Here is a 13,867-nt window from a genome sequence, read left to right as displayed (position 1 = left end):
GAATATTTTTGACTAATTCAAACCACCTGTATTATGCTATATTACTATTATTATTATTATATATAAATTATTAGTATGAGTATTAATGTAAATTAAGAATAAAATATGACTAAATGGCCAAAAAAAAGTCTAAAACAACTCAAATTTGTTTCAAACTACTGAAGAATTCTCCAAAATTACTCAATTTTGTTAAAAATGACAATGAAAACTATCTGATATGACTCTAATTTACTTTAAATATGTCCAAAATTACTCAAAATTGGGCTTTTTAATAAGACACCAAATTTAATTCCTACGTTATTTGTGTCTTCAATACCATTCATCCATTAGAAATTGAGTGTTTTGGTAGTACCCATGTCAGCCACAGGGAGGCAGCATGCAAACAACAGTGGGAGAAGGAAACGCTGAACACAATAGCAGCTCCAGCACTGCCAGTCCTTAAAACCACTACAAAGCCAAAGGCCCTGATTGATTGGCACACAGTTAAATCTGCTCCAAGAGGAAACACTCGGCTGTGCTTTTAAACTTCCAATCCTCTGGGCCTCAGGGCGAACATGGTGAGACCCACTTTGTTTCTGTGTTTATACAAAGTTGCACAACATCAGGCGGTCGCAAATCTGCATCGATATTAAATCTCCCAACCGCAAAGCCTGCTAGAAGGTGTGAAAGGCGGGTTATGTTTACATTACACCATTTGTCATAAAAAGAAATCATAAAAATAGAAAGAACTGTTTGATTTTGTACTTTCCGAAGGTCCTTGATCTAGAAAATTAACCAAATGTAAGTTTAACATCAGGACATGTCATCCAAATCACTAAAAATAAGGCGTTTGCACTAAAAGGATTCTGTAAAAATTAAAAAATTCTGCACTCCTCTGTGGAATAGTAAACCCATGACTGACTCAGCTGCAACCAACAGTCCGGTGGCAAAAAATCAGAGAGTTTTGGACATAAGAGAGATGAGATAAGTATGGAAAATAAATGCAGCATGGCTCAAAAACAGTACAAGATGATGCAGAAACATCGTTCTACAGTAGATGTGCAGAGTAAAGTTAAGAAATGCTGAGTTTGAACAGGTTGTAAAAATGTAAATAGTTAACTATGTATGATTTATAGAGACACAACCTTTTTAGAGCAACATCTGGGACATAAATCCACCTTCTGGATTAACAAGGTTCCATCACATCTTATTATTTTTCACTTGGAAAGGATGTTGAGTCCAGGATTTTTAAATTTTTACAGAATAAATAATCAAAGAAATTCAGCTTTTTCTCTTTTAAAATGATGTATAGCATTGTATTTGTACATTCTCTGTACTTCTAGCCATGGTTGTTCTGCTTCCATAGAGGTGCAGGACTTTATTTTGTCGTGAAAAACGAGCACACGGTGAGGAAAAATGTGACAGGAGCCACAAAAACCGACAGAAACCGCTTCACAGGGATTCAGGGGGTTGACAATGACACCGTTTTGAGCGAACGGAGCCTAAAAATGTGGTCCACGTTGGCTCTTGTGGTGGTTTAAAGATCTTCTGTGCTCGGCTTTAAAATGCCCAAAGTATCAACATGCAGCGGCTATAAAAAGGGCTTTGATTGAGGCTGAAAGAACACACACACACTTGTAGCCTCTACACAGTCTGCTGCAGCGAGTATTTCCACAACAGAAGCTGTCCCCGGACCCCTCTCCAGGCTACATCTCATGTTCCTTAGCAACGCGCCAAATAAGTAACAACAGAAACTCCTGATTGAGTTGAGCAGCTAAGTGTGTGTGTGTCTGTGTGGTTATGCACGTGTTAAACTGAGCCTAATCAACAAAAAAAAAAACAACTTTGATATCCATCTGGTGCCTCACAAAGACGCTCTGTTGAATAAAGTGCGCACATGGAAGACGAACCAGTTCCTCTTGAATAACCGTCATCTTCTCATGCATTGTTGGCTGCCGGGCAAGCACGGAAAGAAATGATGTCATACGCAAACAGATCAGATTCACCTGTTGTGCGTGCCATAAACAGACGCGCCTTCATCCTGACATGATGCAAATATCTCCCAGATATGAGGCGACCACGATCTGCGGCCGCTTGTGTTGACTTTGCATGAATGGGCGAGAAGCAGAAGCGACATACGGGGCCGTGTTGACATTAGAAATGTTTGCACTGCGTCTGAAGGAGTCTGCTGCATTGTACGCGAGCGTGGGAACGGAGTCATTAAATGTCGGTATCAAACAGGTCAGCCACACAGAGAGGACTCCCCAGTGGGAACGGCTCAGACAGGGTGAATCCGGGCAGGGATGGGCACAGTGTTTGCTGAGTCACACGGCTTCTCTCGTTTCTCTTCGCCTCTGTTCCTTGTGTCTTTCCTCCTTATCTGTCCTTCCACTCCCCCTGTTTGTCCCGCTCGTTTCCTCCGCTTGTGAAGTGTTTTTCCATCTCAGCATCTCTTGTGTATTTGTTTTTCCTCTTTGAATATCCCCCCTTTCTCTTTTTAGTTTCCTCCGATCTTAACCCTCCGACCCGTGGCACTCCGAGCACATTTTTAGCTCACTGCAGGCTCATTTTTCACTGCAATGTAAAGTCCTGCACCTCTATGGAAACAGAATAGAAGCAGAGAGGACTCAAACTATTTATATTTTTGCAGCGTCTACAAACTCAGCAGTTCTCACACTACTTTGCAAATCAGTTCTAGAAACATATCTTTGAAAAAAACTTGCTCCTCTGTGTACCATTTTCTAGCCATGCTGCACTGATTTTCTTGATCAAGCATGTTTTATTTTGCTCCCAATCTCTCGTTTCCTCTCTGCTCTGTATAAACGCAGCCTGCATTTCAAATAAAAACTTTCAGAATATTCCTCAAGTGACTGTTGGTCACAGCTGAGTCAGTCATGGCTTCGCGGTTGTGCAGAGGAGTGCAGAATTTTTTGTTTTTTACAGAACAAGTAAATGCTGTATTTTTGAAGGAACGGTGTAGAATAAAATGATTCGGCTGAAATATCACGATTTTAAACTTAGATCTGGTTTAAGCACCATCAAAAAGCTGAAAATCTAAGAACTCTTTCTGCTTTTTGTCTCTGAATTTTTGTAAAGTGACCGATTATTAAAGTCGAGTCCCCGATGGCTTCACAGTTGCATCGACAAATGCAGAATTTTTGTGTTTTTTACAGAATGTGCAAATGCTGTATTTTTGGCAAGTTTTTAACCCTCGTGTCGTCCTGCGGGTCAAATTGACACCTTTTAAAGTTTGAAAATGTGGAAAAAATATATTTTCACAGTGAAACTTCTTATGTCCACATTTTCAACATTTTTGGGAAATTTTTGAACATTTTTTGGTGGAAAAAAAAAATGCTAAAAAAATGTTTTTTACAGACATTCACAAAAAAATTAACCAAAATCCAGCGAATTTCACTTGATTTTGGTTGAATTTTTTGTGAATGTTCTTAAAGAAAATATTAGAAGTTTTACTGATATATATTTAATCACTTTAGATGTTTTTAGGATTTTTTTTGGAAGGTTTTTACACATTTTTTGAGAATATTTACAAGAATTTTCTTGCCAAATTTGGGGAACGTTTTTTAAAATAAAACTTTTAAGGGAAACTTTTAAGGAATTATTGGAATTTTCTTCCTGAAGGTTTTGCAAATTTTTCAGAAATTTGGGGAATTTTTTTGCTGAATTTTTGGATTTTTTTCAGACAAGAAAACAATATTTTTTTTGGTGCCTGTAAATGAAGACAATGGAAAGGTTAAACAAGACTTACGGAATAAAATCCTTTTAAAGAAAAATGTGATTTAAAGTTTCAATTTTTGCAGATTTTTCAAATGAAACTGTATGTCATACAAGGTTAGTTCAAGGAGGAAGTTTAAAATTTAACACTTCATTCTGTTTTGACAGTTTCTCGCTCTGGTAAACGGTTAAATTTTGGTGATTTTTTTTAAAAGAAGACAAACCGGTAAACCCTGCTGGGAGATTTTGATGTTTAGAAAGTTAGGGTGAAGCAATTTATAACAATAAACTACACTAGGAATCAAATTTCCCACTGATTATTCTGTTTCAGAGCAACAAAGTGACAGCTTAACTCAGAATAAACAAAGCTGCAGCTGACTTAGCAGCATTTATACATGTGTCAACATGTAATTCTTCATGTTTTGTCAAGGTAAACTGTACTATCAGGGTATCTGCAGGGTTAAAAAATGCAATCTATCACCTGTTTGATCTCCAGACCAAACTACAAAAGTATGTTTGAAAGCTGATTCAACCAACGGAAAGCATTTAACTTCACCAGAAGAATTTTAATAGATCATAAAGACCTTTTCCTGCAATTGGCAGAGAACAAACACAATGCAGAGACACTGTATGTCTGCAAATGAGAGACTAATGTACATGCTGAGGGATGCTTTGCAGTGCAGACATGTCTGAGTCAACTGATGAGCTAATCACCGTCTTCCAGTGAAGACCGTCTTCAGAGGAAACTGGGTGTGTCACGGTTCGAGACATTTGACAACAGAGGCTCTGCTGTACGAGCCACAAACACCACAGAGCTCTTTGCTATTGTTTAGGTCAGTGTAAGATTTAACTGAGCCCAGGGGAGATTATGCATCCACGGTCTAAACTTGTGATGTGTCGCAGCGCTTTGATTTGCAGATTAATGTGGAGCCGTGTGCTGGTCATTTTTACGACCTCATGAATAATTCCATTCACCGCTCGGATACAAACTGTGAGCCGTGTGGTTTGTGTTAATGCCCCTTTGGAAATCATTTGCACTGAAGTAAATATATCACCGAGTTATTTCTGCACCAGAGTTAACACATAAACCTACAAGAGCTCCCAGTCTGAAGGTGTACATACCCATACGGGGGTCAAATCTCCAAGCAGGGATGTGATCATTCTCCTTCAGGCCGCTGTCGGGCGGCAGAGGAACAGAAACGGTGATTGGATCGTTCACCTGCAGCTCCACGCCGTCGCTGGCCAGTAGGTGAACAGAAATGGCCGCCACAGGAGTCAACTCGAACTTCTTCTCGGAGCCTGTGAGAGCAGCAGAGCGATTAACAGGAGCGAAAAAATGCAGCGAAAAAGCAAAAAGGGAGCAAGGTGCACAGGAGGGGGCGCAGAGAAAGCAGCAGACGGCGGGAGGGGAACATAAAACAGCTCAGATAAAGGAGAGTTGTCAGGGCAGAGGCAGGAAAGAAAACAAAGCGAAGGCAGGAAAAGAAGGAAACGGGGTGGAGGGTGAAAGGACTGCGAGGTTGGAAAATGTCACAAAGCACGAACGCCGCTGCCTGCAGGGAGGAGGTGGACGGGAATTCACGCACAAAAAATTGGACGACGCACACATCAAGACGTGGGTAAGATTCGGCCTCTGGGCTCGCACACACAGGGGTTATTGTGTTTCAGGAGGGCAGATAGTGAGGCCTCTCTTTGCTCCCCGCCCCCCTTCTCAGCAGCTTTTCATCCCTCACCCACTCTCCTCCAGCTTATTTCTTTTGCGCCTCACCTGTGCCGTTGCCGCCCAGAACCTGCAGGTGTGGAAAGTGCTGGATGTGTGACGGGGAGGTGGCCACGGTGAGCAGAGCGGTCAGGTTGGCGTAGGACGTGTTGGAAGGGAGGCTGAGGGCTTGGCGCAGGAAATGAACGCTGGGCTGGTTTCTTAGACCTTTGAGAGAGAAGCAGAAGTCAAAAACCATGAGCTAAAATAAACCAAACTGATCCTTCAGTGGGGGAATGAACACATTACAGCAGCTGGATGCAAACGAAGATAAGACTAGACTTTAGAAATCTGTAGAAACCTGGACGTCACTGGACTTTAACGGTGCATCTCGCGTGCTGATGCTTGTTTTAGCATGTTTTACAAGCCAATCTCGTGTTCCTTGTCTCCATCTAATGCCTCTATATAAATCCAGCATCAAATCAGGCCTAATGGAGACAACTTTGGATCGATTCGGCAGAGACGAACGTGACGCTTCTTTCTGATACTTTGCTGTACGTTCCTATTCATTCCCCATCATCCAGCCTCTGCTTGCCATTAACAAATTACACATTAAATGCAATAAACTTAAAAAAAAAACCCTCCTGCATGTTGCTGGAGTCAGCAAGGTGATGTCATTGTGGTCCGACAGAGCTGAGTTCACATTCCTGAGCAGTGAGACACGCTTGCAGCTGTAAACCAGAGTGTTTCTGCTGCACATTTTCTCTGAGCCTGCACTGCGACTCTGCAGCTCGTCCTAGAAATTCAGGTGTCGTTTCCCTTCTGCGGTGGTTTCCGTGAAAGGAAATGACCCTGTTTCTGCTCTCTGTGCCCTCCCTTCCCTCCACTTCTTCCCCTCGCCTCCCTTCTGTTGGACACTGCTCTTCCCATCCCCCCTGTTCTCCCCTTTTTTTTTTTTCTCTTTGGCTGCTCCACCCACAACCCCACTTTCCCAGCACATACTGTATCCTCCTCCTCCTGTTCATCGTCGCCCCTCTTTTATTATCCTTCCTTGCGCCACACGCCAAGGTTTATCGCTCCCCCCGGGCGGACCGAGTTCACAACATCGCGGCAAACGGAGTGTGTCGGTCGGAGGCGCGTGCTGTTCGCAGAATGCACTCGGGAGGTTTACACGTTAATGGCGCCTGAATGTATTTATGCGGGAAGTTTTTTTGTTGTCGTCGGACAACGCAGCTGACACGTTAAATTACTCCCTTGTCGGTCGCAGAAACACAAAAGAGCTGGCAGACAAAGACGCTAAATTGATCTGCCCGAGTGGGAAAAGCTTATCTAATGTAATTACACTTTAACAAAGAGGCCGGCCAACAAAGACACGCTCATTTGTAACGTGTGTATAGAAGACAGCTGATTTTTTACTTATCTCGTCCATTAGATCTTATTAGACAACAGGTTATTTGATGTAAGGTGCAGTATTTTTCATTTTTATTAAAAACAATATGCTAATTTATTCCAAAATGGATAAAAATCTCATATTGTGAATTCAAGCGTGCAAATGCGTCGTCAAAAATCAGACTTAAATGCAATTTTCAGCAAAAACAGTCCAGTTAAATTAGCTTTTTCTTACATATAAATATTTAGAGATGCCCCTGTTGACTATATGATTTGTGTGCTTTTTATTGTCTTTTTATTGTTTGTTTATTGTGAACGCTTGGGTAACTGCTGCATAACAAATCGCCCTTCAAAGAACAAATAATAAAGCTGAAGTGTACATATAGGGCTCCAACTAAAGATTGTTTTCATTGTTTATGCCTTCATCAATTAATCAGCTAACTGTTTGGTCTAGAAAATGGTGAAAAATGCAAATCAAGAAGCATTGTTTTGTCCACAACCTCAAGATATTCAGCTTTGTGTCACAAAAACGGAAAGAAACCATAAATACTCACATTGAAGAAGCTGCCATCAGAGAATTTAGGCATTTTTTCCCCTCAGAAGTTACTTAGACTGATTAATTAACAATCAAAATAGTTGAACCGATTGATAACTTGCTAATTCCGAACTAGAACTGCAAAGAGCAATCAACGTCTTTGCAGTTCTAGTTCATAATTAGCATGTAACATGGGAGTTTTTTCCATTTCATATCTTCACTTTCTAACTGAAGTGCACATGGAGTTTAAAGAGAGCCACATGGACTCAGATCTCAAAAAAAAAAATGGTGCAGGGAAACAAAATCTGGGTGAAAATCTAGATTCAAAGTTCAATCTTGATCTTGCCACAGTCAGAAAAACAATCTGACCACAAGGTCCATTTGGAGCTTTTCATTGCAGCACATGATCTGCCTCCAGAGATGCCCGGTTGCCATGGCAGCGTAAATGTTTTCTATTTGTCGGAGCATTTTAAGGACTTTGTGCGTGCTGGCTTAATATCTGACAGTATTTGGTTTGGGACATCAGAAGATCGTCCTCATATTTTGATTGTTTGACCACCTGAGTAGAATTTGCCTCAACTTTCTGAACCTTAAAGCCCACCAGCTGGTTTGTAAAAGAAGTTTTCTTTAAAAATAGATAAATAAATGTTGCAAAAATGACAACATTTACAACAGCGACAATGATTAGATGTTTAACTCTCCAAACGTCTCTGAACCAATAATGTGTGATGTGCAGTTCCATTAGGAAAATTAACCAAATTAAAGCTTAAAGTCACCATATTTAATCAATTCTGTGCTTGTGGGTGCAACTGTGAAGCCATAACTGACTCAGCTGCGATCAACAGACAGCGGACAAAAATTCACTAAATATTCAGATGAATTCCAGAGCGATTACAAGGAGCAGAGAGGAGACGAGAATGGAGACGAATTAAAGAGACCGAGGGGAAAATAAAGGAGCAAGGAAATAAACAAAGGAGCAAGTTGTTGGAGGACACATCCAGCATGGTGAAACAGCAGACTAGTGTAAAAAAAACAAAAAACACGGATGTAAATAATTGCATTGTCATAGTATTTGGAGCCACTATTTGCTCCAACATTGGTAACACCTGTGTACACTTTGAGAAACACTAGAATTGAGGTATTTTTTTACATTTTTGTGAAATAAATAATGAAAGAAATTAAAGGTTGAAGCAGCTGGCAAAACAATCAAACCACAAAGTGTATTATTAGCACCTTTCAAGAGGAAATATTAGTGTATTTTATGGAATATGTTTGAAAATTACATCACATCACAATACTTTCCCCACCTGAGAGCCAAACTCTTGCGATTTGGTGCTTACTGACAGGAAAATATATATTTTTTTAAATGAAAATTTCTTAGAAATCAAAAACAGTAAACAGAGGAGCAAGTTGTTGGAAGACACTTCCAGCATGGGGAAACAGGATTTGTGTGAAAAACACTGACTTCCCAGAGATGTGAACAATTGCATTTTTTTTAGTATTTGGAGCCACTACTCTGCTCCAATATTGGCAACACCTGTGTACACTTTGAAAAACACTGTATAATCCAGGCATTTTTCAACTTTTGTTAAGTAAATAATTAAAGAAACAAGACGACATGGTCATCAATATCCCCCGCCACATGTGAGGTCTATGACTCTATATCCAAAATAGTGATAAAGGGCCATAACTCTGTTAAATATTATCACACAGGTCTCATTTTCGAACTTGATCAAGGTGTCCATGGTGTGAAGCTACACACTAAATTTCGTAATCCCAGCTGTAACAGTTTCAGAGAAAAGCTGTCCCCTTCATCTCGGACGCACGGACGGACGGACGGAGGCCAAACCTACACACGTGGACAAAATTGTTGGTACCCCTCAGTTAAAGAAGGAAAAACCCACAATTCTCACTGAAATCACTTGAAACTCACAAAAGTAACAATAAATAAAAATTTATTGAAAATTAAATAATCAAAATCAGCCATCACTTTTGAATTGTTGATTAACATAATTATTTAAAAAAACAAACTAATGAAATAGGGCTGGACAAAAATGATGGTACCCATAACTTAATATTTTGTTGCACAACCTTTTGAGGCAATCACTGCAATTAAACGATTTCTGTATTTGTCAATGAGCATTCTGCAGCTGTCAACAGGTATTTTGGCCCACTCCTCATGAGCAAACAGCTCCAGTTGTCTCAGGTTTGATGGGTGTCTTCTCCAAATGGCATGTTTCAGCTCCTTCCACATATGTTCAATGGGATTCAGATCTGGGCTCATAGAAGGCCACTTTAGAATAGTCCAACGCTTTTCTCTCAGCCATTCTTGGGTGTTTTTGGCTGTGTGTTTTGGATCGTTGTCCTGTTGGAAGACCCATGACCTGCGACTGAGACCAAGCTTTCTGACACTAGGCAGCACATTTCTCTCCAGAATGCCTTGATAGTCTTCAGATTTCATCGTACCTTGCACACTTTCAAGACACCCTGTGCCAGATGCAGCAAAGCAGCCCCAAAACATTACTGAGCCTCCTCCATGTTTCACCGTAGGGACAGTGTTCTTTTCTTCGTATGCTTGGTTTTTGAGTCTATGAACATAGAGTTGATGTGCCTTACCAAAAAGCTCCAGTTTGGTCTCATCTGTCCAAAGGACATTCTCCCAGAAGCTTTGTGGCTTGTCAACATGCATTTTTGCAAATTCCAGTCTGGCTTTTTTATGAGTTTTTTTCAGCAGTGGTGTCCTCCTTGGTCGTCTCCCATGAAGTCCACTTTGGCTCAAACAATGACGGATGGTGCGATCTGACACTGATGTACCTTGGCCTTGGAGTTCACCTTTAATTTCTTTGGAGGTTGCTCTGGGCTCTTTGGATACAATTCGAACGATCCGTCTCTTCAATTTGTCATCAATTTTCCTCTTGCGGCCTCGTCCAGGGAGGTTGGCTACTGTCCCGTGGGTCTTGAACTTCTGAATAATATGAGCCACTGTTGTCACAGGAACTTCAAGCTGTTTAGAGATGGTCTTAAAGCCTTTACCTTTAAGATGTTTGTCTATCATTTTTTTTCGGATGTCCTGGGACAATTCTCTCCTTCGCTTTCTGTTGTCCATGTTCAGTGTGGTACACACCTTTTCACCAAACAGCAGGGTGACTACTTGTCTCCCTTTAAATAGGCAGACTGACTGATTATGAGTTTGGAAACACCTGTGATGTCAATTAAATGACACACCTGAGTTAATCATGTCACTCTGGTCAAATAGTTTTCAATCTTTTATAGAGGTACCATCATTTTTGTCCAGGCCTGTTTCATTAGTTTGTTTTTTTAAATAATTATGTTAATCAACAATTCAAAAGTAATGACTGTTTTTGATTATTTAATTTTCAATAAATTTTTATTTATTGTTACTTTTGTGAGTTTCAAGTGATTTCAGTGAGAATTGTGGGTTTTTCCTTCTTTAACTGAGGGGTACCAACAATTTTGTCCACGTGTGTATATGCCCCTTTTCCACTTCATGGAGGCGGGGGATAATAAAAGGTTGAAGTAGCCGGCAAAACAATCAGACCACAAAGTGTGTTATTAGCACCTTTCAGGAGGAAATGTAAATGGAATAATTTCTAATTTACAGACGATTTTAAAGATTATTTTTGAAACTTTAATCATATCACAAGACCTTCCTTATCAGACAGCCAAATTCTTGCAATCTGGTGCGTATTGACGAAAAAAAAAAACTTTTTTGATGGAAACTGTTGCTGCACAGACAGACATATACACTAAGTTTACCTTGTAACCCTGAAACAATCTCGACGACATCTTCATACACCATCAGAGTCGCAGCTCTCTCTGGCAGCAGGTCCAGGCTGATGGAGGAAAACACTAGAGGACAAACAAACAACACAGCTCAGACACACACACATCGCATTAACTGACAGAATAAACTCACTGTCAGCTCAGACAACAGGCTGCAATCTACCTGGCCACTTAACTGATCACCATCAGACATAACCAGTCATTAAAGCATCGTTATACATTTTTAATACTCCTGCTTTCATCCCGGCAGCAGAGCAGGACAGAAGTCTGACCCAGCAGGCTGCACTCCTTTCCTCTTCCTTCTTTCTTTTCACTCCTCCATTGTTCAGGGCTGGTAAGCGTGATAATCCAATTGGCCGCCGTTCCGTTGGCTCATAATAAACCCCCACATTCACCTCCCAACACACACACACACACACACTGTACTGCAGGCTCTCGGGAGGTGTTTTGTGTGCTAGTGTGTGTGTGTGAGTGAAAGGGAAGCTTAAGCAGCCCCCTCGCTGGCTTTTGGCATCTACTGTCATAAATTAGTAATGGAGCACTCCACTCATTAGCTCACACACCTGGCACAAAGCTACACAATCTTATTTCATATAAGCAAACAGAAAACTGGCAGCGAACGTTAAACCAACAACCTACATTTGTTTACTTTAGGGGAATAGCTTTCTTTAAAATGTGGCTACTTCACAATACAATTTTTGTATTTGTTTTTAATCCTCTAAACCGGAAAAACTCACCAGCAGCACCTTAAAAAAGCAGGTTAAATAGCAAAAAATTATACCATCTATCAGAGCCTGAAACTATAAAAATGTAAAAATGAACTACTACTAAAACTACTCATCTCCCCCTTAATGAGCAGTGTGTCCTCTCTCTGCTGACCTCTTTCTGAAATAAGCATAAAAGGCTCCAAATACAACAATAATTTAGAACATTTTGAGTGTTTTCTGGATTGTAAATATCATCAACATTATGACATTCTTTAAGTAATTTGAGGTGCAATATATTATAGCTATCAGTTCTGTCATTAGCCACTAAAGCAGCCATGTTTCCATGTAATTGTCAATTGATTTTGTGGCGAAAAATGCCAAAATATGAGAGAGAATGTGACCTATGCTTGTTTCCATTAACTGTTTTAGTAGTGAAGGTGGCAGTAGTAGGTTACATGACTGGAGTAAACAGTAAAATAAATGCTAAAACACTATTTATCAGAGCCTGACACTGTAAAAACAGAGAAAATTGGCTGATTTTCAACCACCTGACAGTTCCTAAACTCAATGTGTGGAACTTACAGTTTCATAGGGAAAAATTAGCCAAATTGAAGCTTATAGTCGAGAAATTTCATTGGACTCACAAGCCAAGACTGAGCGATTTGTGACCAACAGACACATGATAAAAATTCAGAAAGTTTACCAGTTGAACTGCAGGCTGTGTGTCTACAGAGCACACAACAGCAATTATGGAGGTAGGATGACAAATTAAAAACATAAGTATTTAAAATATCTATAGTATGTAGAGTTACAGTGTTGCTAACACATGTGGGCATTTGGAAAACAATGTGCATGTTAAACCCAGGTTTGAATTTTTATTTTTTTTGAGAAACAAAACAAGAAAATCAATGTTTTTTTTTTGGTCTAATTAATGATTTATGGCAATTATAACTATTATATTTCACTGAACACATTTGTGAGTTGTCTATACTTCTAGTTATTGCCGTGCCGTTTCCATAGAGGTGCAGGACTTTACATTGCAGTAAAAAATGCTCTACCAGTGAGTAAAAATGTGAAAGGAGCAAAGAACATTCAGGAACTACTTAAGGTTCAGAGGGTAAAACAGATAAACAAGAGTTTTAACATTTGTGAAGCTATAACACTCAAAAATCTGGTGTTATAACTTGAAATAAATTGTTTAATTCATTGATTATACTGAATTTATCTTCTACAGTTAATTAATATTCCATTTTCTTTTAAAATTAAGTAATTTAACTTTAATTTATTGCATTACAACTGTATCATACTGCACAGAGTTCTCTCTCCTAGTCATGGTTGTGTTGCTTCCATAGAGGTGCAGGACTTTATACTGCAGTGAAAAATGATCCAACAGTGAATAAAAACTTTCTTCAGAGGGTTCAAATCTCTCACACCTACCAGGTAGTCTGGAGGGAGTCCAGGGCACTGAGTTTGGCACGTATCCCTGCTTGGTTGCGGTGACGACCAGCGGCGTCCCGAGGCGATAGGGGAAGCGCAGGTAGGTGTTGCCATCAGCTGATGAGGTTTCCACGGTTACAGGCGTGTGGTTGGCGAAGAGCTGTACGGCGGCTCCGAGCAGGGGCTGGTGGGTGCTGGCGTCGCTCAGGTGAACCTTCAGCGTAACTTCTGTGAACCGACAGAGAGTTAAATGAGCAACGTGTCGCGCATGAAGCCTGAACCGAAGTGACAGGAGGATATATACGGACGCTGTGGTGTTATAATCATAGCCAGCGTAAATACAGTCCTCTCACTAACTGGTTTAGTTTCAGCGCCAGGACCTTGGCTTCCACATTCCAGCCAATCACAAAGGGATTGGACTGCAGCCAGCGGCGCTTCCCTTCTAAAACAATGGACCACTTCCCTCTCTCAAAGAAGCCTTGGAGCTGACGGGAAAAACAACTGCACATAGAAACACCTTCTCTGATGGAGGAAAAGTGTCAACACAGACTGTCTGTCTAAAGATACCCACACAATAACTTCTGC

At 40.4% G+C, this 13,867-nt stretch overlaps 2 protein-coding genes across 3 annotated transcripts in view; both read right to left on the bottom strand.

Annotated features, from left to right (window-relative positions):
- Positions 1–13,179, bottom strand: part of LOC110952451 (acyl-CoA-binding protein homolog) — a 66,367-nt gene extending 53,188 nt beyond the window's left edge. The window contains exon 1 of the mRNA XM_051956314.1: positions 13,173–13,179. Within this exon, the coding sequence (XP_051812274.1) occupies positions 13,173–13,178 (6 nt within the window). The 5' untranslated portion in view covers position 13,179. The remainder of the gene's footprint in view (positions 1–13,172) is intronic.
- The window catches only part of fam171a1 (family with sequence similarity 171 member A1), a 37,033-nt gene that overhangs the window by 9,730 nt on the left and 13,436 nt on the right, over positions 1–13,867 (bottom strand). Inside the window, exons 2-5 of one of the 2 annotated variants that reach the window (XM_022195990.2) lie at positions 13,283–13,510; positions 11,112–11,204; positions 5,480–5,638; positions 4,834–5,010 (exon numbers count right to left, since the gene is read on the bottom strand). In XM_022195990.2, the coding sequence (XP_022051682.2) occupies positions 4,834–5,010; positions 5,480–5,638; positions 11,112–11,204; positions 13,283–13,510 (657 nt within the window). Of the gene's footprint in view, positions 1–4,833; positions 5,011–5,479; positions 5,639–11,111; positions 11,205–11,301; positions 11,326–13,282; positions 13,511–13,867 lie in introns of those variants that run through there. The other variant, XM_051956305.1, reaches the window with a different exon arrangement.

The sequence above is a fragment of the Acanthochromis polyacanthus genome, chromosome 12, assembly GCF_021347895.1.
Source record: "Acanthochromis polyacanthus isolate Apoly-LR-REF ecotype Palm Island chromosome 12, KAUST_Apoly_ChrSc, whole genome shotgun sequence".
Taxonomy (NCBI): domain Eukaryota; kingdom Metazoa; phylum Chordata; class Actinopteri; family Pomacentridae; genus Acanthochromis; species Acanthochromis polyacanthus.
This window is presented reverse-complemented; position numbering and strand designations above follow the sequence as displayed.